The following is a 26,549-nucleotide window of genomic DNA, read 5'->3' on the forward strand; positions in this document are numbered from 1 at the left end:
CCGCACTCCAACTCAGCCTGCCTAAAGGCCCTTTCCCCAAGAGTTTCAAAAGTGTCTTGACCGCCCTCTAGAAATGACGACTTGGAATTCAGTAGCTTGGTTTTAGGAGGAGACATGAAGTGCGACTTTAGCACTGCCACATGAAAGTGTTGGATGCCGATAAGTTGCCCTAGCTTTTAAGCATTCCTACGATCGCGTCTCAAGTTTTGGGACATTGTAAGAACCCCAGTAATAAATCGGTCGGACTTTATTAGCACTTACTCTCAGTAAAAACAAGTGATAAAATCACAAGGCTTGCCAAAGGCTAGAAAGATATAAGCCTAGTAAAAAACTGAAGATGAGTAAGATCCTTACAAAGGTCACACACATGCAGATCAACCAAATGAATACGCATTACTACACAAGGGTATCGGATTCAAACTCTACTAGATTTGAGAATCCTTTGCAATACAAAGCACATGGGCCATTGTAAGCGGCCACAATAGGCAACATACTCTCAAAGTTTTCGAAGAAGCACAAGCTTCAAACATTGACAAAAAACTGCATGCGCACAAAATCTGATCATGGTGGGATGGAGGGCTTACATTTTTTTGCAAACCAATGATGGGCCGCACAACTGCTTGATCTGGGCCAGCTTTGAAGGTGCATGCTTCTTGTCTGTCTCGATCTCCTGATTGGTTCATTTTGGGTGGCAAACATTGGCATCATTGCAAGAAGGCAAGTATGGTACAGCATTGCCAGCGCTTTCTGTTGTATTGGCAATGGTGCTTCATCTTGTCCATCGTTTTCTGCAATGCTTGCCTTTGGGTAGCTATAAAAACATGTCTAAGTTACCAACATCAAAGATGAGCATGCTCTCTTGCTTTAGATCTCATCACACAACATCCAACCCATGCAAGTCCTCCAAAGCCATTACCAGCACTGCTACACAAAACTTACACACACACACACACGACCCCAATATATGCACTTAATATCAACACAAGAAAGTGATAAATTCACACAAGATTAACACACTAGTATCCATATGTTTCTCAGTATACCTAATGGCCTCCTCGAAGAGCTCTTTTCTGGCTGGCATAGCCTCGACATCACCTCCAACTATATGGCCATGCCTTTATGCCATGCTTGCTCAAATATTGCTCCTTCAAAACCCAACTCCTCTGCGTTCCAAGCAATCAGTCAGTGGAGTGATTACTAATAGGCATATGCAACAAGTTGTAGATTAGTCTTAGTGTTGTAGGCAATCATGTAGAATCTGAGAAATTTACCTCCTTGTCTTGCCCTCTTTTGTCTCCCAGTCATTCAACCGCCTTAGCTCTAGAAAGAAATAATACTTATACTTCTAAAGGACCGCCTCACCTACACCTGCACCATATATTGCAACCTCTCGAAGTGGAAACCTGTCACAAAGAGGCATGCATCTTCTATGCGGCCACAGTTCCGGAACGAACTCACCTGACTATGCTTCTACTCTACTCTCCATGCGGTGCTTGCTCTGCAATCCTGCAATTTTGTGCGGTTTCTGGTTGCTGGTTTCTGCATGCAGTTTTTGGACCTTCTGTCGAGGCCCACCGTCTACCCTCTTTTACGGCTAGTTTCAGCCCTACTGTATCCCCTTCTTCCCAACCGCAGACACTTCCCAGGCTAGGTGTGCAAACCATGCATATGCAGAAGCAATACATACCCAGTAGAGCAAGAACATGGAGCTCAAAGCGGCACAACCTTCCAATCCCTATAGTAGTCAGAGCACTCTTTGAAAGAAAGAGACGGGCCCGCTTTTGTTAATCAAACCTGACAGCCTTAGTATGGTTTTCTCAAGGATGGGATGGCGGTGCAAATGGCACTGCAGTAGAGAGAGGATGGGGGAGAGAGAGTGCAAAGAAGTGCAGATGACAAGACACTAGAATCAAAAAGCGTCATGTATCCATGAAAGCCATGGTCCTTGTAGCTTCCCGGGCTCTGCTGGCATTGTCGAGGGATTTGGTGACCCCTGTCAGCTCGGCATCTCCATACTACTTGCAGAAGATAATAGCTCCCTTGATCCCCTGTCAGCTTGGCATCATCCTCCTTCATTTTGTACAGCCCTATAGTAGCTATGGAGAGCTTGATCACCACACCACCATCGCCGCTTTCACAGCACAACTCCCTTTTGCCCTCTCCTCTTGCTACCGCTCTAGTATTGGGCGAAGATGCCCATCTCGGAACTAACATTGTCGAGCAGGGATACCTCGTGGAGCTGCGTGTGATAAGAGCAGTAGGGTGCAAGCTCAACATCTCTCACTCAATGTCTATGAATGGTGGGACACTTATCGACTCCCATCAAGACCTATCATGCAGGAGTTGCAACCGGAGGCAGCCCCATGGCCCCTAGTGCGACCTCTCTCTCTGCTACATCTCTCTGCCATGGCCCCTATGACCGAAACCAGAGAAACCCTCATAAGCTAGAGCGTGGAGATTGACGAGAAAATGCTACACCTCTCTGCCATGGCCCCCACAACCGAAACCAGAGAAACCCTCATTAGCTAGAGCGCGGATAGCTCTAGCACATCTAGCCATGAAACGATTCCTGTAGAATCTTCCACTATGGGCTGCCAATCTTGAGCACAACAACTCCGGCCAGCCCTCGACGAGCCTGTTTACTGAAAATCTAAGCTTTGATTGGATGGGAAGGAGCCGTTGGCTATGGCTGGAAGAGGTGGGGTGTGGGCTACACCGGCCAGCCAGCCAGTTGGTGGCCAAAAAGGGAGCTGTACACGTAAGCTCATGCCCCTGTTAGATGCTCTTTGGCTGGCCGACCGCCTTAGATGTGCTCGTGCTAGGAGATTGACGAGAAAAAACAGCAAAGGTCCAGGGTGGAACTTTGATCTATGCAACCAATAGTGGAGTCGTGGGCACTGGGACCTGCGTGAGAAGCTGTCTCATATTGGGGATTCCTAGCCTCTAGGAAATTATATCTCTAATTCGTTACTCTACATGTCATCGTCACATGGACGCACAATCTATGCAATAATAAGTGGGAGAATACTCGATAGTAGCCTAGGGTATCATTGAACTTACATTCCCTCTCATGGTTGCTAAGTCTTTATCATTTAAGCTCGTTTCATGCTTTCAAACGCACCCCAAAATCTTTTCCTTGGTATTTCATATTTCAAATCTCAAGACGTGTTCATCATTAGATGTACACATATTTCATTTAAATGAGTGTCCACTATCTTATTTCAACCAATCAACATTTTCTACTCATCAAAAATTGCTTAAAAATACAACTCAATGTTTTTTCTATTTTAGTCAGCAACAACTTTGAGAAAGGTAGACTATGAGTGTCAAAGGCCAGTAATTGTGACAGTAGACACCAGTCCTACAGGGATTGGATAGGCAATAGGGCAAGATGACAAAGAAGGACACAGGTATGTGGTATGGCTACAGCCTTGAAAAGTGTGAAAGAGTACCTAATTGGTGCATGTGTGGTTGTAGAAACAGATTGTCTACCACTTCTTGGGATGATTACAAGCTGCTCAACTCCAGACATTGCTATGTTGCGGTGGATTGCCTACATTAAGTCCTTAAATCCTGAGTTTAAGCACATTGCAGGTAAAGACAATACAGTGGCAGATATGCTATCAAGGGCAAGGTATGAAGATGAGTCACAAATGATTGATGAGGGAGATGATGTAGGTACAAAGTTCTATTATATCTCTCATGTCAAAGGTAACAATGTCTGCATGAATAATCCACTTGAATTGTTCTTGAAAGATCTTTATGAAGGTGATTGGCTTTCTATTGGAAGCTACTTGAGTACTCTAACAAAACAGGATGATTGGTCTGAACAAGAATTCAAGAGGATACGCAGGAAAGCATATGGGTACTTTTTGAGGGATGGTTACTTGTGGAAGCATCCTAAACAAAAGGGTGCTACACCACAACGGGTTATATGTAAAAAAGAGACTCAAGTAAATCTCATGCAAGAGTTTCATGAGAGTCTATGGGCTGGACACAGGGGTGTATGGGCAACCTTCTCCAAGTTGAAAGAAAAATACTGGTGGAAGGGTATGTATAAAGATGTATCTCAGTTTGTAGAGACATGTGTAACTTGTCAAGTGTATTCAAATGTTCGACATCGTGATGGATTGCACCCTACATATCCACTAGCCATGCACTATAAATGGGTTGTGGATCTAGTCACAATGCCTCTAGGACTCTGCCAGATGAGATACTTGGTTCTTGCACGAGAGGACCTAACTAACCAGGTTGAAGGAAGAGCATTAAGAGCTAAAACCACAGAAGCTGTGTGCAAATTCCTTCTTGATGAGGTGATTTGCCGTTATGGTTGTGTGGGAAAAATCACTGCAGATAGAGGTGAACTGGATGCCGAAGAAGCAAGGGAGTTCTTTTCTAGATTAGGAATCAAGCTTTCTCTTACTACAGCTTACAACCCTGAAGGCAATGGAAAGAGTGAAAGAGGGCATCCTCCTATCATCAAAGCTTTGGCCAAGGCTTGCGAAGGAAGAGTTGGTGAGTGGCCAAAACTGTTACCATATGCTTTATGGGCTGATCGTACAACACATAGCTCAGTAACTGGCTACATGCCTGCGGAGCTAATGTATGGTCAAAAGCCAGTGATGCCGATTGAAGATACAATTCCCACATGGAATGTACTACCTTGGCAAGAGGGACTTAGCAGGGAAGATCTCCTTGCACTGCGTATAAGGCAGCTAGAGAGAAGACATGGAGACATTGAAGTTGCAAAAGAACAACTCAAAAATGCAAGGTTGAAAAACAAGGAATACTTTGATAAGCGACATTGACTCAGGAGCAAAGCAATTGACAAAGGTGACTGGGTTTTGGTGTATGATAGTAGCCTTGATAACCAACACACAGTCATGCGTAAGTTTTCAAAAAGATGGTTTGGACCGTATGTTGTAAAGCATGTGCATGAAAATGCTACTTACAGCTTGTCTGAACTAGATGGTACCGAAGTAAAGATTCCCATTGCAGGAAAAAGGATCAAAATGTTTAAGAGAAGAGGAGACAATGATCTAGAAGATGTTGATGAGGAAGAAGAGCAAACCATAGGTAAAGATCAAAGTGAAGATGAAGATTTGGAATCATCCAGTGAAGAAGAAAGCAAGGAAGATGTACAAGAGGCCTGATCTTACAAAGAAATAATGTGGCACATACCGGAGGATGTGCAGGTTTAGAGGGGGTGGATGTCATGTTGTAACACGTACATAGTGGGAACGCATGCTACAAGATCTATCTTGTAACTTTTTAGATACATAATTATCTTTCCTATAATGTACATATGCATATTTAAGTATAATAATAAGCCTTCTATCTCATCCTATTATTTTTCTCAAGGGTAACCTATCCTTACTTTACCATCAGAAAATACTATGGGAAAAGCTCAATAGCTCCGCCTCTTTAACTTGGGGCAAAAATCATTGATTCTTATTTCTACTATCTCATTATCATTTCACACCCTAGCTAGATCCTATATCTAGGGTAAACTCCAATATATATATATTCTATGTATTTTTTATACTTTTCTTATATTTCTTTTTAAATGGCTACTAGGAGGGAATCAAATCCTAGTGGGACACTAGGTGGCATGATTTCAAAGATACACTTATTTTAATGCATTATTGCAAGCATGATTACAAAAATTTGTCAAGGAGCAATGTCATGCTTTCATATGGCATGAGGTGTCCTTTGGAATTAAATGAAAGTCTAGGCTAAGGGGACCACGGGAAGACTTTTGCTGCCAGAAATGGACCCTATTTTAATGAATTTTTTACACAAGGTTCCAATCCGAATTGGAAAATGATTTTAAAATGAAAATCGTAGCTAATGAGCTGAAGTTTCTGCCCATATTTTTACTTTTTTATTTGGAGCCACGGTTGAGGAGATATGATCAAAATACTGGACCCCACTCTGCCCACATCTTGCAGGGACAGCTCATTTCCAACTTTTCCAACTCCTATTCACATTGGCTCCTCTCTTCTTGTGTAAACCCTTGGGGGTTCCCTTCACCTATAAAAGGGGACCTCTTCTTCCTTGAAAAGAAACTGAAGCATTCAAGCCATTGATGAGAGGAATTCTTGAGAGAGTGAGTAGTAATGCCTAATTGTACTTAGCCATTAACATAAGCCCAAGCCTACCCTTTCTCCTAGAGGGAGACTAGCCATTCTTGCAACAAGCTAACCTTGGAAGATCAACTCTAATTAAAGAAGGTCTTGCACTTGGTGTATCAATCAAAGTGGAATTATCCACTCTTCATCTCTCTCCATCAATAGTGGTGCCGAAGGGTTTGTCAAGTAAGATGTGTTCTACATTGATGTTTTCTTGATTTCTTGTTGTTTTCTTTTTCATCTCTAATCCAACATATATATATGTATCTAATCTCATCTCCTTAAGCAAACCTATCTCTCTCATTCTTAGTAATTCATCCTCTCTGCAAATTCTAGGTTCTCTTTTCTACAGGTACATCTCTCCCCGCAGTATCCTTATTGCCTACGGGCAAGAATAAGGCTTGGGAGGGAAACTTCTCATCTCTTCACTTCTCTCATATCTACATTTCTCACATACTATCCTAGATGAATAACCCACATGATGATCATTTTTATCGCTTTCACTCTGTACGATCTATTAGAATTAACGTATGGATTAGCCGAAAAATACACTTTCAACAACGTATAGTGTTTCTCTTTGGCCCAGAAAGGCTTAATGAAATACTTCTATCACCGGATCCCATCATACTACCTCTCATAGACTATAACTTTTCTTTTGACGTAAGCGTAGTTATCTTGCTATGAACCAAGAAGGATTTGTACACACAATTAATCCCAATCACTAGACAAAATATATATATTATGGTAAGCACAAAACTACAATTCCAAAGAACAATTCGTAGCCTATTTGGTCAGTCAAGATTGAATGCCATTAACTCATCTATTAACCCTTTCATATTACCCATGATATGATATGACCATAGCCTTGATGTTTTCATTTTCGTATTGTTTTGACATTCTCTTGTGTGTTCTTTCTTTGTGTGTGTGAGTGCAAGAAAGAAAGAGTGAGTCTTCTTTGATTGCACTTCTTTCCAAACCCTAGTCTTCATGGCATCTATGGTTTAACTCCTTCATATAGTTTTTGTTGAGTTCTCTCACAAACTCTCACAGCCATAAGCCCGGTGCTTTCCTGGCAAGACCACAAATTTCTCGACAACGCGCGCTGGCTGAAGCACCACAAGCGGCAATTCATGTGGCTTTATTGGGTCGTACACCCTCCGGTTGGCATATGCCATAAGGAACTCTCGCGAAGCCGGCTCGGCCAGAAGTGGCGGCTTGAATGTCAGAACCTGAGGATTTCCCCCACAGTGAGAACTCAGCATGTCCACTGTACTCATCGCTCATGATGTGATTATGATGCAAATATGGAGTGATGGCAGAAGAGTTGCAAATCTTGCAGGAAGCAGATCTTCCAAGTCTTGTGCTCTCCAGACATTGTCGATGGCGATGCATACAGATGCTCGTGATGTTTGTAGAGTTTCCAGCCCTTCTTTCAATTTTCCTTTCCCCGCCAGCACACTTTGGAAGTCTGTGGCTTGACCTCCTAATTGCCACAGCAGGGATGATTGCGTCTCTCTGATCCCCATACTATCAGGGCTTTCATTCACAAATTCCACATGTGCCACATGATTGAATGCACATTGCGATTGTTGCATCTCTTCTAAAATGTGAGCCAAGAGCGTCTCTTTGCCAAGCCCACCTTGGCCCACTATACCCACTAGACAGAGCCATGGTGCCCTATAACTGGCTGATCCTGTGATAAATTGCAAAACCTCGCTAGCTCGATCCAAGCCTATTTTGGTGATGGGAGCTTCATCACTGAACATAGCATCAGAGGGGAGCTTGGCAAGGGAGGCAAAAATAAGTGTGATATGATTTACAAGAGAGTTTAGCTCGGTGACTGCAGCGTCAAGCTCCTTATTAAGACTATGACTGTGTAGAAGGCCATAGAAAGGGAATGAGACACGGGACCAAGTCGAATTCGCTGGCTGAATGCTTTGTAGATTTTGCTTCACAGATTGCTGACTTATGGCAATACCTGATGCCTCTTCACCGAGGCGTGTACATTTTGGAGTTTTCTGTCTAGCAGTTTTTGCACCCAGTTTGCATAGTGCCATACTTTCTCAAGCTTCTATGAAGAGCTGTTCATGGTTCTGCATTAAGCACACTGGAGAGCTTAACAAATTTGGATGATTGAAGAGATTAATCCTAGTACAGGAGCGATGTCCGCCATTGCAAGCACGCTCTCTCTCTCTCTCTCTCTCTCTCTCTCTCTCTCTCTCTCTCTCTCTCTCTCTCTCTCTCTCTCTCTCTCTCTCTCAAATGCGCTACGAGTCGACGATCTCTCTCTAGCTTAGCCTATGTCTGTAGGCTAGTTAATGTTACACCGTCTGGAGCTGCAACCATCGCATCGTCTCACGACTAAAATGAAGACCCGGTCATGGGATCTCGACCATCCGATTTTAAACGTGTTCTAGTTTACTTTTTTTTTGTTCTAATTTACTCAGCTCGTTTCTGCAAGCGCAACTATTTATGGCCTAACTCTATCGTGTTTCACTGCAAACAGATCAAGAGAAACTTGGACAAATCTCCTCTTCATTTGCAACGACGACATATTGCAGTGTGCGGTGAGTACAAAGTGCCACATTTTAATCTTAAACGCTGAGCACGCAGTAAAAAGGAACACACCGAAAATTGCATGCTGCTATGGGAATGGCACGTTCCCTCGTATTATAAAAATTGGGGAGGACTGTGCAAACTCCCCCGCGCAGGGACACTAACACGTTTTTTTTTTTTAATATAACATAAGACGTAAAGAACACATACAAATAATTAGATTGCTCTCAGAACCTTAAACATTGTGCTAGTACTTTTCTAACGCTTTGTACTTATTTTGTGCAAGGGACATTCAGGAAATCAGCTGCCGCTTACCTCTTCCCAGGTCGAAACCCCGCAACAGCGCAATCCAGCACCAGGTACATGGTTGTTTCAAACGCTTGAACTGTCCGTTGCTTAGACATGACTAGTAAGTAAATATCGGAAGGTTCTCATCACATTGAATCATTAAGATTGAATCCGACTTAAGCCTTCAATGGACCATCACCGAAATCGTAGGATACACCTCAGCAGATCGAAAGCGAGACATCGCACTTCAATCAAGAAGAAGGCTAGATTTCTACCATGCTCACAATCATGGATTGATATCGTCAATTTAGTACACCGATGGAGTTCAGACGTAGCAGCGACATTCAGACCTTTAAGCATATGCTTTGTTTGTGGTGTAGTTTTCATCCAAAGAAGTGCCTCTTTTGATTGTACTCGAGCTCCAGACAAGACATCGATTGCAATGTTTGCTAGCAGTCTATTGGTATCCAGCTTAGAGGCTACACAAATAGGAACGCAATGGGTGCAGTGCTCCACTTGTGAGAACTCAAGTGCACGTCGCAGATATTGTGTGCCCTTACTTCCAGACTACACAAGAAGAATATTGAACGGAAATCAGCTTCACATACAGCTACTGAGCGTCATCGACATATCTGTCAATGCCATCTCAACAGTGACAACAATTGCACGAGGTACACTAGACAGACGTTCAATATTAGATAACCCTCTGCTATCATGGAGTAAAGAGCATAGAACAACCTTCACACAGCAAGACCTAGCTACATCACAAGTGGCAGACATACTTGCATTCAATCTTGAGAAAAACTTTGTACTACAGAAGTACATGTCGATGGCTGAACGACCGAATAAGAAGCTTGGCCTCTGCATACTAAGTCAAGATAGTGTGAGCAAGATCATTCAACAACAACAAGACAACGCACCTTTTGCATTGATGGTGCAACTGGACACAAGTTTGATGTTTGGTATCATCGAAAACATCGTTGAACCAACCAGGAGAAGAGCATTCACCGCTAGCGATACTTACAAATTTGCTTCTCTACAGCTCCGTGGCTGTCAACAATTGCTTGAGAGAACAGTTACTTTCAAGCCCAACGGCATGCCTGCCGCATCAAGCTCTGTGAACGACATCACAATAGAGATGGCAGCGTTTCCATTCCTGTTCCCTTTCGGGAAAGGTCAGTATGATGGTAAAATCAACTTCAGTATATATGTAAAGATACATGCATCGACTCTGTTCTCCGTTTACACCCTGTACAAGCCATACCTTCTCATAATGTACCAACTAAAGCAGGCACTTATGTTGGCTAACAATACACACACGAGCTTGTTGCAAAGGGACATTGACAACTACAAGAAGGCCAATCCTACAGCATCTGACGAAGATACTTTGAGGCATGTGCTTTGGTACAGCACCCCTTCCAGCATGCCAGGTTCCTGCTCGTGGCACCACAAGAACCTAAAGGACTTGATAGCAATGGTGGACAAATGGGGAATGCTTGATTTCTTCTTGACTTTCACTGCCGATGAGGTCACAGACACAAGATGGCTTGAGATTGACACGATCGAGCTAATTGCACGTCAGTTGAACGCCTCCTTCACTTGGACAGACTGCCCAGTCGAATGCGCCATCACCTTCCACACTAAGTTCCAAATGCTTATGTCCAAATATATACTTGCGAAAGGTGTGTTGGGCCGTGTGCAACACCACTTGGTTAGATATGAGGTCCAAAATAGAGGATCATTGCATGCTCATGTCATACTGTGGATGCATGAAGAAGACAGAGAGCAACTATCTACTGAAATAGCTGCATACATCCCGACAGAAACTGGCTCTGTGGTTTTGCCAGAAGTAAGCAGGCTCCGAGAACTCGTACTTAGGAAACAACTTCACAAGTGCCGCACAAGTTGTTACCACGGTCAAAGAGATGGAGTATGTAAACAAGGGTTTCCATTTCATGCGCAGCCAAATCCAACCCCAGTCTTCAACAAACAAAATCACAGATGGCAATACTTCAGGCCCCGACATGAAGACAGAAATGTCGTACCATACCACCCTACACTGCTCTTGCTATGGGGTGCACATATGAATATACAGCGGGTCACCAATTCATCGTTGTCCTACTACCTCTTGAAGTATGCACTCAAAACTGAACCAATGGGCCATCTCAACATCCGCTCAGAGGACGCAGAGCGCTTAGGCCTAGGTGGCCTTGACACTGTAAAATTGAAGCTGATCTCAACCTCTTTACTGTCAAAACCTATCTCAACAAACAGAAGTGGCATTAAATTGTTTGCAAATCCTAATCATTTCAAAGAGCGATACCGTCCAATACGTCGACTCATCACCCCCGGCACTATGACAACGAATCATTTCTCACAACAATGATGTCGTGCTGCACCCTGTCGATCTGTATTGCGCACGACCACAAACTCTGGAGAAGCTTACGTTCTACTACTTCCACAAGAATTAAACAGTGACAAAGGGAAAACAAAGGAAAAAAAGTATTTCAGAGGCGAACACCTACGGCCAATCGCTGCAGCGGCAACACCGACTGGTCCGTTTCACAGACTTTCACCCAGGGCATCATCCGGAGGCTTTCTTTTACAACGTGTTGCTAAAGAGCATCACCTTCAGAAACGAATCCCAGCTGCTCTCACCGGAGAACACGTCCAAGTCATACTATCTTGAGTGCAAACTTAGAAATTTGATACTGACAGATGAGGACCTTGAGATGTACATCACAGAGTACACACAACGAAACATGCTCACAACAGAGCAAAACACCAATTTCACAACATGATACTACAGAAGACATCCTCAATAAAGGCTGCCTCATTTCAATCTCCAGATGTGCAAACAAACTACGAGAAACAGGACACATCTTCTCGTATCTCTGCCCTGCTAAACGAGCTTCAAAACGTCCAGAACGCGTCACGGACATCTGAACAGGCAGAGATCTACAAGAAGCTCACAGTGGCAAAGGGTGGACTGCATGTGATCACAGGCACTCCTGGGAGTGGCAAAAGCTTCCTCATAAGATATATCACAAGCCAAATCATAATGCAAGGAAAAACTGTCACACTCGCTGCTTCGACTGGTGCAGCAGCCACGAGGTTAAGCAACATCGCAACAACTGTCCACTGCGCACACAACAATATCCCCTGTCAATCTCCGAAACTGATGACAGATACATCAGTATCAAAGAAGCAGACATGATTATCATAGACGAGATTTCTATGTTGACAAAGCAAACTTTTGATCTCATGGTACGACAAATTGTGAATGTCACCAACGGCACACTGCTAGACCCATTCAAAGATAAAAAGGTCTTCTTGTTCGGTGATTTGGCACAGTTGCCGCCGGTATGCAGGCATCAAAGTGATCAGTGCTACTCATGCCACATCACAAGCTCCACTTACTGGTCCACTGCTACTACGTACATTATGTCTTGCTCAATGCGCCATGCAAAAGATATCTCTTTCATAGAGTTCCTCAATACAATAAGAGTCAGGCTCCCCACAAAGAAAGAGATCCACGATGCGCTCGGTGATCGCATCATGACGCAGGATCAAATAGAGCAACACATGGATACGAATATGACAATCATTTGCACACACAAGAGTGACGTTCGATATTATAATAACCTTCTCTTGGAACACTTCCATCAGCATAGTCACATCATCCAAATCGGTCTCAAGACAAATGCACACAACGTCCCTGAGCTCCAAGCATGGCTTGAAGATCCCGACTTCCACGCAATCGACAGAATAACAGAGGGAGCAAAGGCGCTGATAACAGAGAACATAGACTTAACAATTGGAGCAGCCAATGAATCACTATGTCGCGTAGACGAAATCCTCCAAAATGAAGGAGGCGTCAAAGCAATCAAAGTCACACTGGACACATCCAAACAGGAACTTACACTTCGACGATCTAAGCATAGCAGGCAGACATTCAATGGGTAATGGTATCATAAATCCACATTTCCAATAGCTCTCGCCTACGCTATGACTGGACACAAGTCCCAAGACGCAACAATCAACACCAACGTCTTGCTCATTGTAAAAGAAGTTTTTGTCCCTGGCCTTCAGTACGTGATGCTGTCACGCGTCACTGAGCGAACCCGACTACATTTACTAGAGCTCCCTACGCCGGAGATGTTCACACCATCTAGATTTTTGACCTTCTAATCATGAAAGTTTCCTTCCCCCTCTCCAGTATCAATTCCTCTTTCTATTAAACAGCTTGAATCGCCATGTAACTGCCTTCTATATAAAGCAAGAATTTCTGTTCAACTACTTATCTTCTCTTCTGTGGACTTGTCATGTTCAATATGGTGCACTGCTGATACACCTTCCCTATCACCCCTGCTCACTCTGATCCACCTTTTGTAAATTTACTACTCTTCCCTTTTTCGCTTCATTCATTTGTGTTTGAACATTTGTCGCATCTTATGCTTCAAAAATACTGTAAGAGGTCATCAAAATAATTATTTACGTACAGGAAACTGAATCAAACAATGGATCACAACACGGTACATTTTGCACGCTTCTCTGATCTTGCATCTGCCTGTGTATACACATGCGAATCAATCACTCATCTTACTGTGCAGCTCTTCAAGCAATACACGAACAACGCAAAGGAAACGCAACCAGCGATACAACCTAAGAGATTTTACCTCACGACTAAGCAGATGAGACTGGCAAACTCACCAGGCGAGAAACCCCATGCGTATATTGAGGGGCTCCATACTTTTCAAGAGCGTCGCAAATTCATGAATAAGTGCGATGTAAGATATAAAGCTCTAGACCAAACGATGGCCACACCAAACACAGAAAGGATGACAACAGGTACTATTAGAAAAGGAAAATATAATGCCTTCTGTCTGTTGTGCTAACAAGCTTGCTCCTACATCCTGCAGGTCTCATGAAGCAAATACTTGAAGAGCTTGATATCCAGTATGAGGATGATGAGAGTATATTGCGTAATGTTGAAGCACAACAACTCCTCGACACAAAAACCGAAGGAATTACACTGTACGCGATGGATCAGCTGCGGTTTGGTTACAACATTGATTTGGCTGAACTTTCAAAAGCTACTCAAGAAAACTGTGCCGCTATCTTGACAAATTTCATGACTTCGGCAAACCACACGCACGATGCAACTAATCCACCTATCACAATCCAGAAGGTAGCATGGGACTAGAGCGAACACAAGGTAGTAAATTATGGACAACCAGCCTCTCCATACGAGCCACTTGCAATAGACCAAGGCAAGTATGGATAACAAGTATCACTAGCTTCCATTCACTTCTCCGTAGCAATTTCATTTTTTTATTGACCTAACCAATCTGCATGGACTGCAGATTTAGACACTCATCAACAACCAGAGACAATCATCGGCCTTCCACCCCAGAAAAAGCAGCGTCGCGGGAAGAATACATAGTCTACAGTATACGTTGCACGAAGAACGATAGGAGATATATCGGAGTTACGAATAACATCCATAAACGCGTTGGCCAGCACAGGCGCAATCCTTCGAGGAGAATGCAAGCGGACATGCAGGCACATATTCCTTTCGAGGACAATTTTGAAATTACCACTTTAGCAACTAGTACCAATATACATAAAGCTAGAAACTTAGAACATTTCTATATTAAACAACACAAAACAACAACTGCATTAGGTTATAACGTTTTTTCCGGACATCCACGAAGGTTGAGAATATATTATTTTTTGAAAAATCACAAGAAAATATAGTTGCGAACTACTGCCGTCTTTATTTCATTATTTCGTTCACTGTCTTTGTCACATAACTTTGATCATTGCCTACAACAATGTCTTTTTGTGGACAATTTTGAAATTACCACTTTAGCAACTACTACCAATGTACATAAAGCTAGAAACTTAGAACATTTCTATATTAAACAACACAAAACAACAACTGCATTAGGTTATAACGTTTGTTCCAGACATCCACCAAGGTTGAGAATATATTATTTTTTGAAAAATCACAAGAAAATATAGCTGCGAACTACTGCCATCTTTATTTCATTGTTTCGTTCACTGTCTTTGTCACATAACTTTGATCATTGCTTACAACAATGTATTTTTGTGGACAATTTTGAAATTACCACTTTAGCAACTAGTACCAATATACATAAAGCTAGAAACTTAGAACATCTTTATATTAAACAACACAAAACAACAACTGCATTAGGTTATAATGTTTGTTCCGGACATCCACCAAGGTTGAGAATATATTATTTTTTGAAAAATCACAGAAAAATATAGCTGCGAACTACTGTCGTCTTTATTTCATTGTCTTGATCACTGTCTTTGTCACATAACTTTGATCATTCCCTACAACAATGTCTTTTTGTTTCCATTCAAACTATGACAAACATGACAACTTATCAACTGCTTTGATTTAAATGCTTTTTCTTTTCAATTTAGAATGGGTAGGCCAATTCCAACTGATCTAATTGAGAAGTAGCAAGAATTTGAGACTGCAATGTATAAGTTGCAATATTGTCTTTACCCAAATTTGCAAGAGCGGGTGCTCAGACACTACATGCATAAATGGAGTGAGTTCATTCCATGGCCAGTTCAACCACCTACCCCATGGCATACTCATTACATCACTTGGAATACACTCAGTCGACAAATCACTATCGACATCGTCATGCTGGCTAGATGCTCTGCAAAACACCACTTTATGTTGTTCGTGCAGATCGCGGACGTACTCGGCCTACTCGAGACTATAGAATTAAATTACTCTAATGTGGTCACCAACCACCTTCAGTTAGCTAAACAATTCGTTTCACGCTATTTCTCTATCAACCAGTTACCCACACGGGCAACTTTGAAGAGCATCTTACCGATATAGTCCTCCTCCTCTTCTCCACATAAGTTTTCTCCATTATGTTGTAAAGAAGTCATTGCCTGCTACATTCAAAGTTCCGTTCTTAATTCATCAACTTTTTGGCATACTATTTTCATCAAATCGTTTCAGTAATTTACACTCACTTGGCGTAACAAGATTTGTGCAAAACAAATAATAAGCACTCTCTCTCTCTCTCTCACACACACACACACACACACACCTTTCATTTCTACAATCTTCTTTACGGATCTATACTCTTGTTCAGTGCTTGTTCTCTCTAATTGCAATCGCCTTGAAGGCTTGTACTTTTATACCGGTTTGTTATCCACTTCCGGTTATACAAGCTAACGAAGCACTCTAGTTCTCTTACCTTGGGACTCACTTCAATTCTATACAAATGCAGCTAACGTAGTGAAACCTTACCTTAAATAACGTCATCCCTGTACGCTCGGCCTTGCCTTCCCTGCGCGTGACACTTGGGGTCTTGGACGAGCGCAGCCTCCCGCCTCGTGCTTTCTTGGTTTGCTGCCTCTAGCCTCGCATCAGCTGTCGTGCACCGCCTCGCTCTTCGCTACCAGAGGTATAAACTGAGATTCGTTTTTTTTAACATTTTTCTCCAGAGGTGAGGCGTTAGAAATTCTCCTCTCCTCTAACTCCAAGCCTATGTTTTGGCAGCTCGACGTAGACGCCGCAACATTGCAAGCTTCTGAAAGCAGATGTCGCGAACCCTTGTGCAACCCATCGGTCAGAAGCGGCTCACTAATGTGGCCGTCGTACGCCTCAAGAGCCACGGAATGCGCTTCGAGATTGCCTGCTTCAAGAATAAAGTGCTCTCATGGCGTTCTCGAGTGTAAGCCTCCATTGTTTTCTTCCTGATTTTTTTGGTTGTGGAGAGAGAGAGAGAGAGAGAGAGAGAGAGTCAGTCAGTCAATCAGGGATCTCCTGTGAACGCAATATATCTGCCCATTAATCTTTTTTATGGGATACTATCACAACTATTTTGTTATCGATCATTTCAAGTACTAGCGAAATCTTGTGTTTCTTGGGAGAAGATGTGCACACAAAATGAGAGCAAGAACACACCAAGGGACGTGTCCAGCCCAAAATAGCATTATGAGGCCCTTCAGAAAAGCTCACGTCTTCCAAAACACCAACAATCTTTCAAGCTCATGTTTTACAAAGCAATCAACGCATTCCTGCATCTATGGCCTTTTGTTTGAGTTGATTCACAAAGCATATCCGAGGGGTCAGCAAAGACAACTTGGAAATTTTTCGAAGATATGAATTTGCACTGTAGAGAGTGAAAGTGCTAGAAAACAGCGTGCAATTGAGCAAAATTCTTTCTTCTGTTTTTTAGCTAGGTAACTCTTTCATTCATCTCATAGCTAGGTATGTTGGTGTACAGCCAAGCAGTGGCCACCTGATCTACTTAGGGGACCCTAACTATAAAACCCGTCACTTATTTGTCGAAGCAATCATCCTTGATTACAGAATTAAGCACTTGTTATTGAGGGAGAAAACTCTCTTTTACCCAAGGTTATGCCATCGAATTATGACATGGCAACCCCACTATGGTAAAACACAAATAAAAGTGTGAGAGGAAACTCGAAAAAAAGTGGTGATAAGGCTATGTATGGGTATGCCCATGTGACAACAGGTGGCAAGCCCTTTGCTACTTTTTGGAGTACTTAAATGAAAATAATAGTTGCTTTTAGGTTTCTTTTAGTAACCAGGTGCTATAAGGAAAGAGCCTGCGTGTTGGTTGTAGCCAGATTCAGTGAGTGGGCTCACAAAGCCATTTTTACACATGGATGATATAACAAGTTATAGAACAGACAAGAACTAGAACAACCGGAAAGAGAACACCTGTAGAAAACACCCAAGGGGCGGATGTTCGCTCTTAGAAGCATAAGCCACTAAACAAGCGTCCCTAGCGGTATTTGTTTGTATTTTTGAGCCTTGCTCGTGTTCACGGTAGCGATTGGTTTCACTACAATCCCCCACGCGAAGATAATCTTGGATAGAATGGAGGCCATAACTTGAAGGATATTGAGCTGAATTGCTTAGCATGTGGGAAATCGCATAGACAATGTCATTGGGTCTCCATGGATTGCTGACATCCAAGGCAAACCAAAGGATCTTTTGTGTGTGCTAGCTAGATCCTCACTGTTGTTCCTCTCAGTGTGACAAGCCTCTGAAAACCAGTAATTTTGCAAGACTAGTGGCTAGCCTAGAGTCAAGTCCAAAAAGGGAGAGGAACTCATTACAGCCCTTGCTGGTGCTAATGGTGAGCTGTTGCTGGTATGGACCTTCTGCCTATGCATCAAGATGTGCCATTCAAGCGGTGTAGTGTATTGAAAAGAAGGAACCACCGTAGGATTTCTTTCTTGGAGGGTGGAGTATTTTGAGTTGAGAAACAATCCGGATACCCACAATTATGCCTTTTTGATGTATGTCTTAGAGCAGATAGTAGAACTGCTTTCTGCAAACGGTGGTGCGGTGACTCATGAGACGATTGAGTTGAGGAGATTCTTGTTCGAGTTGTGTTCATCCTATGCGGACAACATTTACACTTCTTAGATATCTTTGCGATTGGATGGTATATTGTAGGATAATGTTTTCGATCTTGGAGATTTATTGTCGATATCCTCGTCCACGAGACCCTGACCTTATAGGTCTAGATTGCTCACTCTAGCTCCTAGGTCTGTCTTCCTTTTGAGGAGCTGAGAGGGGAGGGGGTGTTTGGGCATCCCTGGATTTTTCTAGTTGGTTTTTGTAGCCCCAAGAACATGCGATAGGGCATGAGGGCTGTTTTGAGAATGTGGCTTGTCGTTCTCTTACCCTGGCACTCACTTCAATTCAATACAAATGTAGCTAACGAAGCACTCTAGTTAACTTTACGAAATATATAAGAGGTAAGGCGTTAGAAATTCTCCTCTCCTCTAACTCCAAGCCGATCTGCCCATTATTTTTTTTATGGGACTCTGTCACAAGTATTTTGTTATCGATTATTTCAAGTACTAGCGGAATCTTTTGTTTCTTGCTAGAAGACGTGCAAACAAAATGAGAGCAAGAACACACCAAGGGATGTGTCCAGCTTAAAATAGCATTGTCAGGTCCTTCTGAAAAGCTCATGTCTTCCAAAACACCAGCAATCTCTCTTTCTAGCTCATGTTTTACAAAGCAATCACGGCATTCATGCATCTATGGCCTTTTGTTTGAGTTGATTCAAAAAGCATATCCGAGGGGTCAGCAAAGACAACTCGGAAATTTTTGCAAGATATGAATTTGCACTCTAGAGAGTGAAAGTGCTAGAAAATGCAGTTCAATTCAATACAAATGCAGCTAACAAAGCACTCTAGTTAACTTTACGAAATATATAAGAGGTTTGGCGTTAGAAATTCTCCTCTCCTCTAACTCCAAGCCGATCTTTTGGCAGCTCGACGTAGACGCCGCAACATTGCAAGCTTCTGAAAGCAGATGTCGCGAACCCTTGTGCAGCCCATCGGTCAAAAGCGGCTCACTAATGTGGCCGTCGTATGCCTGAAGAGCCACGGAATGCGCTTCGAGATTGCCTGCTTCAAGAAGAAAGTGCTCTCATGGGTTCTCGAGTGTAAGCCTCCATTGTTTTCTTTCTGATATGAGAGAGAGAGAGAGAGAGAGAGAGAGAGAGAGAGAGAGAGAGAGAGAGAGAGAGATAAAGTCAGGCATCTTCTGTGAACGCAATATATCTGCCCATTAATCTTTTTTATGGGATACTGTCACAAGTATATTCTTATCAATTATTTCAAGTAGTAGCGGAATCTTGTGTTTCTTGCTAGAAGATGTGCACACAAAATGAGAGCAAGAACACACCAAGGGATGTGTCCAACCTAGAATAGCATTATGAGGTCCTTCAGAAAAGCTCATGTTTTCCAAAACACCAGCAATCTCTCTTTCCAGATCATGTTTTACAAAGCAATCAACGCATTCATGCATCTATGGCCTTTTGTTTGAGTTGATTCAAAAAGCATATCCGAGGGGTCAGCAAAGACAACTTGGAAATTTTTCCAAGATATGAATTTGCACTCTAGAGAGTGAAAGTGCTAGAAAACGTCGTGCAATTGAGCAAACTTGTTGCTTCTGTTTTTGAGCTAGGTAACTCTCTCACTCATCTCATAGCTACACTCATCTCATAGCTAAGTATGCTGGCGTAGAGCCAAGCAATGGCCACCTGATCTACTTAGGGGACCCTAACTATAAAGCCCATCACTTATTTGTCCAAGCAATCATCCTTGATTACAGAATTAAGCACTTGTTATTGAGGGAGAAAACTCTCTTTTACCCAAGGGTATGCCATTGAATTATGACATGGCAACCCCACATATGGTAAAACACAAATAAAAGTGTGAGAGGGAACTCGAAAAAAAGTGGTGATAAGGCTGTGTATGGGTATGCCCATGTGACAACAGATGGCCAGCCCTATGCTGGTTAGAATTGGAGAGTTACTTTTTGGAGTACTTAAATGAAAATAATAGTTGCTTTTGGGTTTCTTTTAGCAACCAGACGCTATAAGGAAAGAGCATGTGTGCTGGTTGTAGCCAGATTCAGTGAATGGGCTCGCAAAGCCATTTTTACACATGGATGATAGAACAAGTTATAGAACAGACAAGGACTAGAACAACCGGAAAGAGAACACCTGTAGAAAACACCCAAGGGGCGGATGTTCGCACTTAGAAGCATAAGCCACTAACAAGCGTCCCTAGAGGTATTTGTTTGTATTTTTGAGCCTTGCTCGTGTTCACGGTAGCGATCGGTTTCACTACAATCCCCCATGTGAAGATAATCTTGGATAGAATGGAGGCCATAACTTGAAGGATATTGAGCTGAATTGCTCAGCATGTGGGAAATCGCATAGACAATGTCATTGGGTCTCCATGGATTGCTGACATCCAAGGCAAACCAAAGAATCTTCACTGTGTGCTAGCTAGATCCTCACCGTTGTTCCTCTCAGTGTGACGCGCCTCTGAAAACCAGTAATTTTGCAAGACTAGCGGCTAGCCTAGAGTCAAGTCCAAAATGGGAGAGGAACTCATTGCAGCCCTTGTTGGTGCTAATGGTGAGCTGTTGCGGGTATGGACCTCTCAAGGTGTGCCATTCAAGCGGCGCAGTGTATTGAAAAGAAGTAACCATTGTAGGATTTCTTTCTTGGAGGGTGGAGTATTTTGAGTTGAGAAACAATCCGGATACCCACAATTATGCCTTTTTGATGCATGTCTTGGAGCAGATAGCAGAAGTGCTTTCTGCAAACGGAGTAAATTCAGCTCGCTGTATTTATTGGATTTTGCCCTGTTTTCAACCCTAAACAGTCCCCGAATTGTCGTCTGTTAGTGGGGCACTGTTCCCAAGGGTTCTTGCGTCCATATGTCTAAAAAACCGTCAAATTACAACGCATACATAACGCTGAAAACACACCTGTTTGGTGAGGTTATGACCCTCACCGGTGTTTGCTTTGGAGTAGCAATTAGCTACTCCTGTTCCTGCTCAAGGAGGCTCTTGCCTCAACACAAAAGCATGAAACTACACAACTGTACATTAGTCAAATGAAGAGCTCTCTTGTGGGGCATCACATAACTGCATGTAGGGAAAGAGAGAGCAGTGTGTAGTGTGCAAGTCATCACTCCTAGCACCACACTGTCTATAGACTGGAAAGAAAGCACTCCATAGCTCTTAACCTGTGAGATAGGAAGCATCAAAATGAGCCTTCCAGCTTATAATTCAGCACTACCTTCTCTTGCAAGAGGAAAGTGCACTAAAATGCGCCACTTGGCACGATCACAAGCAATTTCCTGTTTCAGGGTTGGTGCTTAAAAATCTCCCGACGGGTTGCCCAGTTGACTTGCGGCAGAGCAATTAAATGTTCCCCTTGTCATTCCGGAGGTAATGACGCGAACACATTTCATGGCCCAAAATAGTAGTCCCCTGAATTTTAGGGGATGCTTCCGTTGGACTCCCATTGGTCATATGACCAACTATCCTCATTGGGACCGCATCCAAAAGTGCAATGCGGCCCAACTGTCGAATACTTTCCTTTGGTGATCCCACCTTGACTTTGTGCCTTTATTGAGTTCACTTCCTAGTATCCACCAACTTGCTAAGTGCGACGGGTGGACTACATGACCGTGAGTTGAGCCTCGACATCCTCTTACTACACGAATTCCAATGCGACCACTTCCCGTCTGTGGGTGAAACTACCGTTCACATTGGCCATACCATGTCCGACCGTTTGCAACTTCAAAAAGAGGGTCTCAAAAATAAAATAAAAATCATTAGAAAGAAACCAACAACTAAAGTTAGCAGTTGCCACGTCCTCGTGACATAGTTAACAATTGCCACGTCCTTGTGACAGTGTATGTGTGTCCTACCAACTTGGGGCCCCATCGGACGGGGTCCCCATAAGTTGGTAGGACTTCTTCTTCTGTTACTTGTTCTTCTTAGGGTTTAGGCCCCTCGGCCGGTATCTGTAAGTTGGCTCCATTCTTCAGGGCTTTGACATGTCAGCAGTTTGTGACATCTCCCCTTCTTGAAAGAGAGTAAGCGTCCGCGATTACAACATATCTGTAAAACAACTCAAGTTAGCTCAAAATTTTTTCCGAGGGACATTCCGAGGGACAATCAGTTTGCTATTTTTGTTAAGGAGTTAGCTTCTCTTTTCGGCTCTTTTGATCAAGGAGTTGACTTCTCCTTTCGGCCAGATCGGAACTCTTGATATTCCGGTGTAGTAAAATTAGCCATCACACCCATACCGCATTGATCTTCCACGGGTGTCTTGATGCACTAAAATTACATACTTAGGCAATCTCATCCAATAAGGAATATTCAGTGGTTGGCACATTACAATGCAACACAAATGCTCACATATGCATGTTACAAGACATAGAAACATAAAGCCGCCGATGAACACTTCTCCCGCATAACCTAAAAAGGTCCGGGCCGGGAGATATTCAACGACTCCCTCATCACTCCTCCCGCATAACCTAAAAAGGTCCGGACAGGGAGATATAGAGGCCTTTTACAACCAAACGCCCCCCCAGACTGTAGCGTGCGTCGTTTGGAGGTGTTGAGAGTAACCACTGCTCAGACTTCTTAATACTCCTCTCGCATAACCATTCAGGTCCGGGCCGGGAGTCACAACAACACTTTTCAATCATCATTTCTCAGTACTCCACCTGGGAGTAAAATCACCAACCATTGAAACCAGTATTAAAACCAGAGTCAAACAATTCAAATCGGCACCAAGACAAGTTCAAAACAGATACCATCCGTTTCAAACAAATTTTCAAACAATACTTTCTAGCTATATAGAGAGTTCATTCGAGGTTTTGTTCGGACAACCGAACTTTGAGGACGACTGGCTTGTCCTTCTGCATCACGGTGATGGTTCAGTTCCAAACCTGGAGAGGCGCATCATTCTTGTCGTGTCAAGGCATGCCCAAGAGAACGTCGCAATTGCCCAACTTCATGATGTGGAAATTAGCTTTTCCTTGATAATCTTAAATAGTCACTGGAAGAGCACCAATGAGCGGTACCACTTCTTGAGTTTGCCCCGTGGCTAGCTCAGCTTCAATTTCTCCACCCTCCTTTGCATCATAATCAAAGTGCATCTGCTTTAAGAATTCTGGATGGATGAAGTTCTCTGTAGCTCCGGGGTCAAAGAAAATAAGGGCTTTGAAGCCATTGACTTTGCCATATGCTCGACACAATTCATTTGTACTCTCAAGGCGTATGCCATAAATATCAAGAACTAGTCCAATAACAGGTGTAGCTCTCTTAGCAGGAGGTGGCGCTGGGTTCTGTCGACCGTTGGTGCGGGTGTCGGCTCCTCTGGTCTATCAATGCATTTGGGACAACTAGAATGATTAAGCTCTGTTTGAAAGCATCCAAAGCATCGGCCTTCTTGTAGTAAGGTGTCTCGTTGTTGAGGCGTCAAACGAGGCCTTTGCAGTTGATTTTCACAAGACTCGAGAGAATTTGTTCGTTGTTGTTGAGAGTTGTGGTTAGTGGCCGGAGATTCTTTTGTGGTAAACTCTAGCTTTCCCTTCATCAGTTTGTAGCCGACCGCGGCATGGTCCATAAGTTCTTGCATGGTGGAGACTTGCTTGGATAGACAATATTAATGCAATGGTGATGGTAGGCCAATGGTGTATTGCTCGCATTGGGCCTCCAAGGGAACAAATCTAAAGGACACCGGAAGGTACATGTCGAGAAACCTTTGGTTATATTTGTCCATGGTTTCGGTGGCAAGCATTTTCAAGTTGCCCCACTCTGCCAAAATCCGGACTTCAAACATAGAAGTCATGTAACTACGTGCAAAAACTGTCTTCAAAGCTTGCCAAGTCCTTGGAGCATGCGGTTGTGTCGCAATTGAACTCCACCATTGCATAGCGTTATCTTTAAGAAATCCCGTTGCTCGAGAAATCTTGGATTTTTCTGTATAATTCCCTAAAGCATAGATGTTGTCAAATTGTTGTAGGAATTGCAATGCTTTCTTGCGATCTTTCACCCCAGAGAGAGTGAAAAATTTGACTGTCGTGCCGCCATCTTTGAAATCTTTGGGTTTGCTACGCGCATATCCTGGGTATGGATAATAAGGGTATCCATATGGGCTCCAACCATTGTAGCCTGGTGGTGGTGGCGGTGGTGGAGGCAATGGCGGTTGCACTGGATCAAGGTCAGATTGTTGCACCATATTCTTGAAAACTCCCCCGATCCGAGCAGACGGCTCGGAAGGTTGCGGATTGGAAGCTCTCGTACTTTCTGATGCCGGAGGATGAGGTACCACTTGGGGCATCAAAGGGGGTAACATGTAGTTCAAAAATTGTTGAAAACTTTGCAGCATCGGAAGATTCTGCTGAGGATGCCGCGAAAGAATGTCATGAAGCTCGTTGATCGGAAACTGCAAATATTTTGCCGAATCCATGAATGCTATGTATTGGGTTCTTTATGGCTTATGCCTTGTAAGACAGAGGGATCAAGACGGGAGCGCGCCCGATGCGCGATGAAGTAAGGGTGGGAGTGGCTAGTAAGTCTGGGGTGGGTCAGCTCAAAAGCTGCTAGTATAAAATCCGGAATTCTGTACACTTGCAACGTCAGCGTTCATCGCAAAACGCGAAAATCCGAATAGACTGCCACGTCATTAGTCACCCGAAGATACTTCAAGTAAAAATTCCAATACCTCTGTCTGCTCTTTTGTAGGACTAGTGTGCTTTCAGAAAAGCACACGGAGTGGCGGAATTCCAACCCAGAGAGTATTGGCCCCAAACCTTGGTGCCCCTTTCGGTATTTCTTTATATTGCATCAACACAGTACAAGCCGGAACTCCAGACTCTGTACCTTTTCCAGGAAGCATGCCAGAGAATGAGCCCTTAGCACATATATAAAGGCCCTTGGCCTACGAAAAGCAGTTTACATGAAAAGCCTTAAAACTGAAAAGCTTCTTGTCCAAAAGCAATGCTCAAAAGCTGCCAGCGTAAAATCCGGAATTCTGTACAGTTTCCACGTTAGCAGTCATTGCAAAACGCAAATCCGCACAGCCTGGCACGTCATCAGTCACCCGAAGATACTTCAAGTAAAAACTCCAATAGCTCTGTCTGCTCTTTTGTAGGACCGGTGTCCTTTCAGAAAAGCACACGCTTGATGCTCTGATACCACTGTCACAGGACGGGCCTCACTTACTAATAGAAAAGAACAGACTGAACAAATTTTTAGCACTTCAATAACAATTGAATTGAAAGAGAGAGACGACACGGGACACCGAGTGGCAGAATTCCACCCCAAAGAGTATTGGCCCCAAACCTTGGCGTCCCTTTCGGTAATTCTTTATATTGCATCAATATAGTACAAGCCGGAGAATGAGCCCTTAGCACATATTTAAAGGCCCTTTGCCTACGAAAAGTAGTTTACATGAAAAGCCTTCAAACTCAAAAGCTTCTGGTTCAAAAGCAATGCTCAAAAGCTGCCAACGTAAAATCTGGAATTCCGTACAGTTGCCACGTCAGCAATCGGCGCAAAATGCGGAAATCCGTACAGCTTGCCATGTCATCAATCACCCGAACATACTTCCAATACAAACTCCAATAGCTTTGTTTGCTCTTTTGTAGGACCGGTGTGCTTTCAAAAAAGCACACGCCTGATGCTCTTATACCACTGTCACAGGACGGGCACCACGTGCCAATAGAAAAGAACAGACTGGATAAACTTTTAGCAGTTCAATAACAACTGAACCTAAAGAGAGACGACACGCGACACGGAGTGGCGGAATTCCACCTCAGAGAGTATTGGCCCCAAACCTTGGTGCCCCTTTCGATATTTCTTTATATTGCATCAATACAATACAAGCCGGAACTCCAGACTCTGCACTTTCTCCAGGAAGCATGCCAGAGAATGAGCCCTTAGCACATATTTAAAGGCCCTTGGCCTACGAAAAGCAGTTTACATGAAAAGCCTTAAAACTGAAAAGCTTCTGGTCCAAAAGCAATGCTCAAAAGCTGCCAGCGTAAAATCCGGAATTCCGTACAGTTTCCACGTCAGCAGTCATCGCAAAACGCAGAAATCAGCACTGCCTGCCACGTCATCAGTCACCCGAAGATACTTCAAGTAAAAACTCCAATAGCTCTGTCTGTTCTTTTGTATGATTGGTGTGCTTTCAG

General features: G+C 43.3%; 1 protein-coding gene and 1 pseudogene across 1 annotated transcript in view; one reads left to right on the forward strand and one right to left on the reverse strand.

The window, feature by feature from the left end:
* LOC147419219 (uncharacterized) overlaps positions 1–8,304 on the reverse strand; it is a 109,351-nt pseudogene extending 101,047 nt beyond the window's left edge.
* A 7,943-nt stretch (positions 8,305–16,247) lies between these two features.
* Positions 16,248–26,549, forward strand: part of LOC147419220 (sequence-specific DNA binding transcription factor) — a 60,606-nt gene continuing 50,304 nt past the window's right edge. The window contains exons 1-2 of the mRNA XM_086505512.1: positions 16,248–16,441; positions 16,537–16,711. Of these exons, the coding sequence (XP_086361638.1) occupies positions 16,578–16,711 (134 nt within the window). The 5' untranslated portion in view covers positions 16,248–16,441; positions 16,537–16,577. The remainder of the gene's footprint in view (positions 16,442–16,536; positions 16,712–26,549) is intronic.

The sequence above is a fragment of the Adiantum capillus-veneris genome, chromosome 29, assembly GCF_014529385.1.
Source record: "Adiantum capillus-veneris isolate H3 chromosome 29, ASM1452938v2, whole genome shotgun sequence".
In the NCBI taxonomy this organism is placed as follows: Eukaryota; Viridiplantae; Streptophyta; class Polypodiopsida; order Polypodiales; family Pteridaceae; genus Adiantum; species Adiantum capillus-veneris.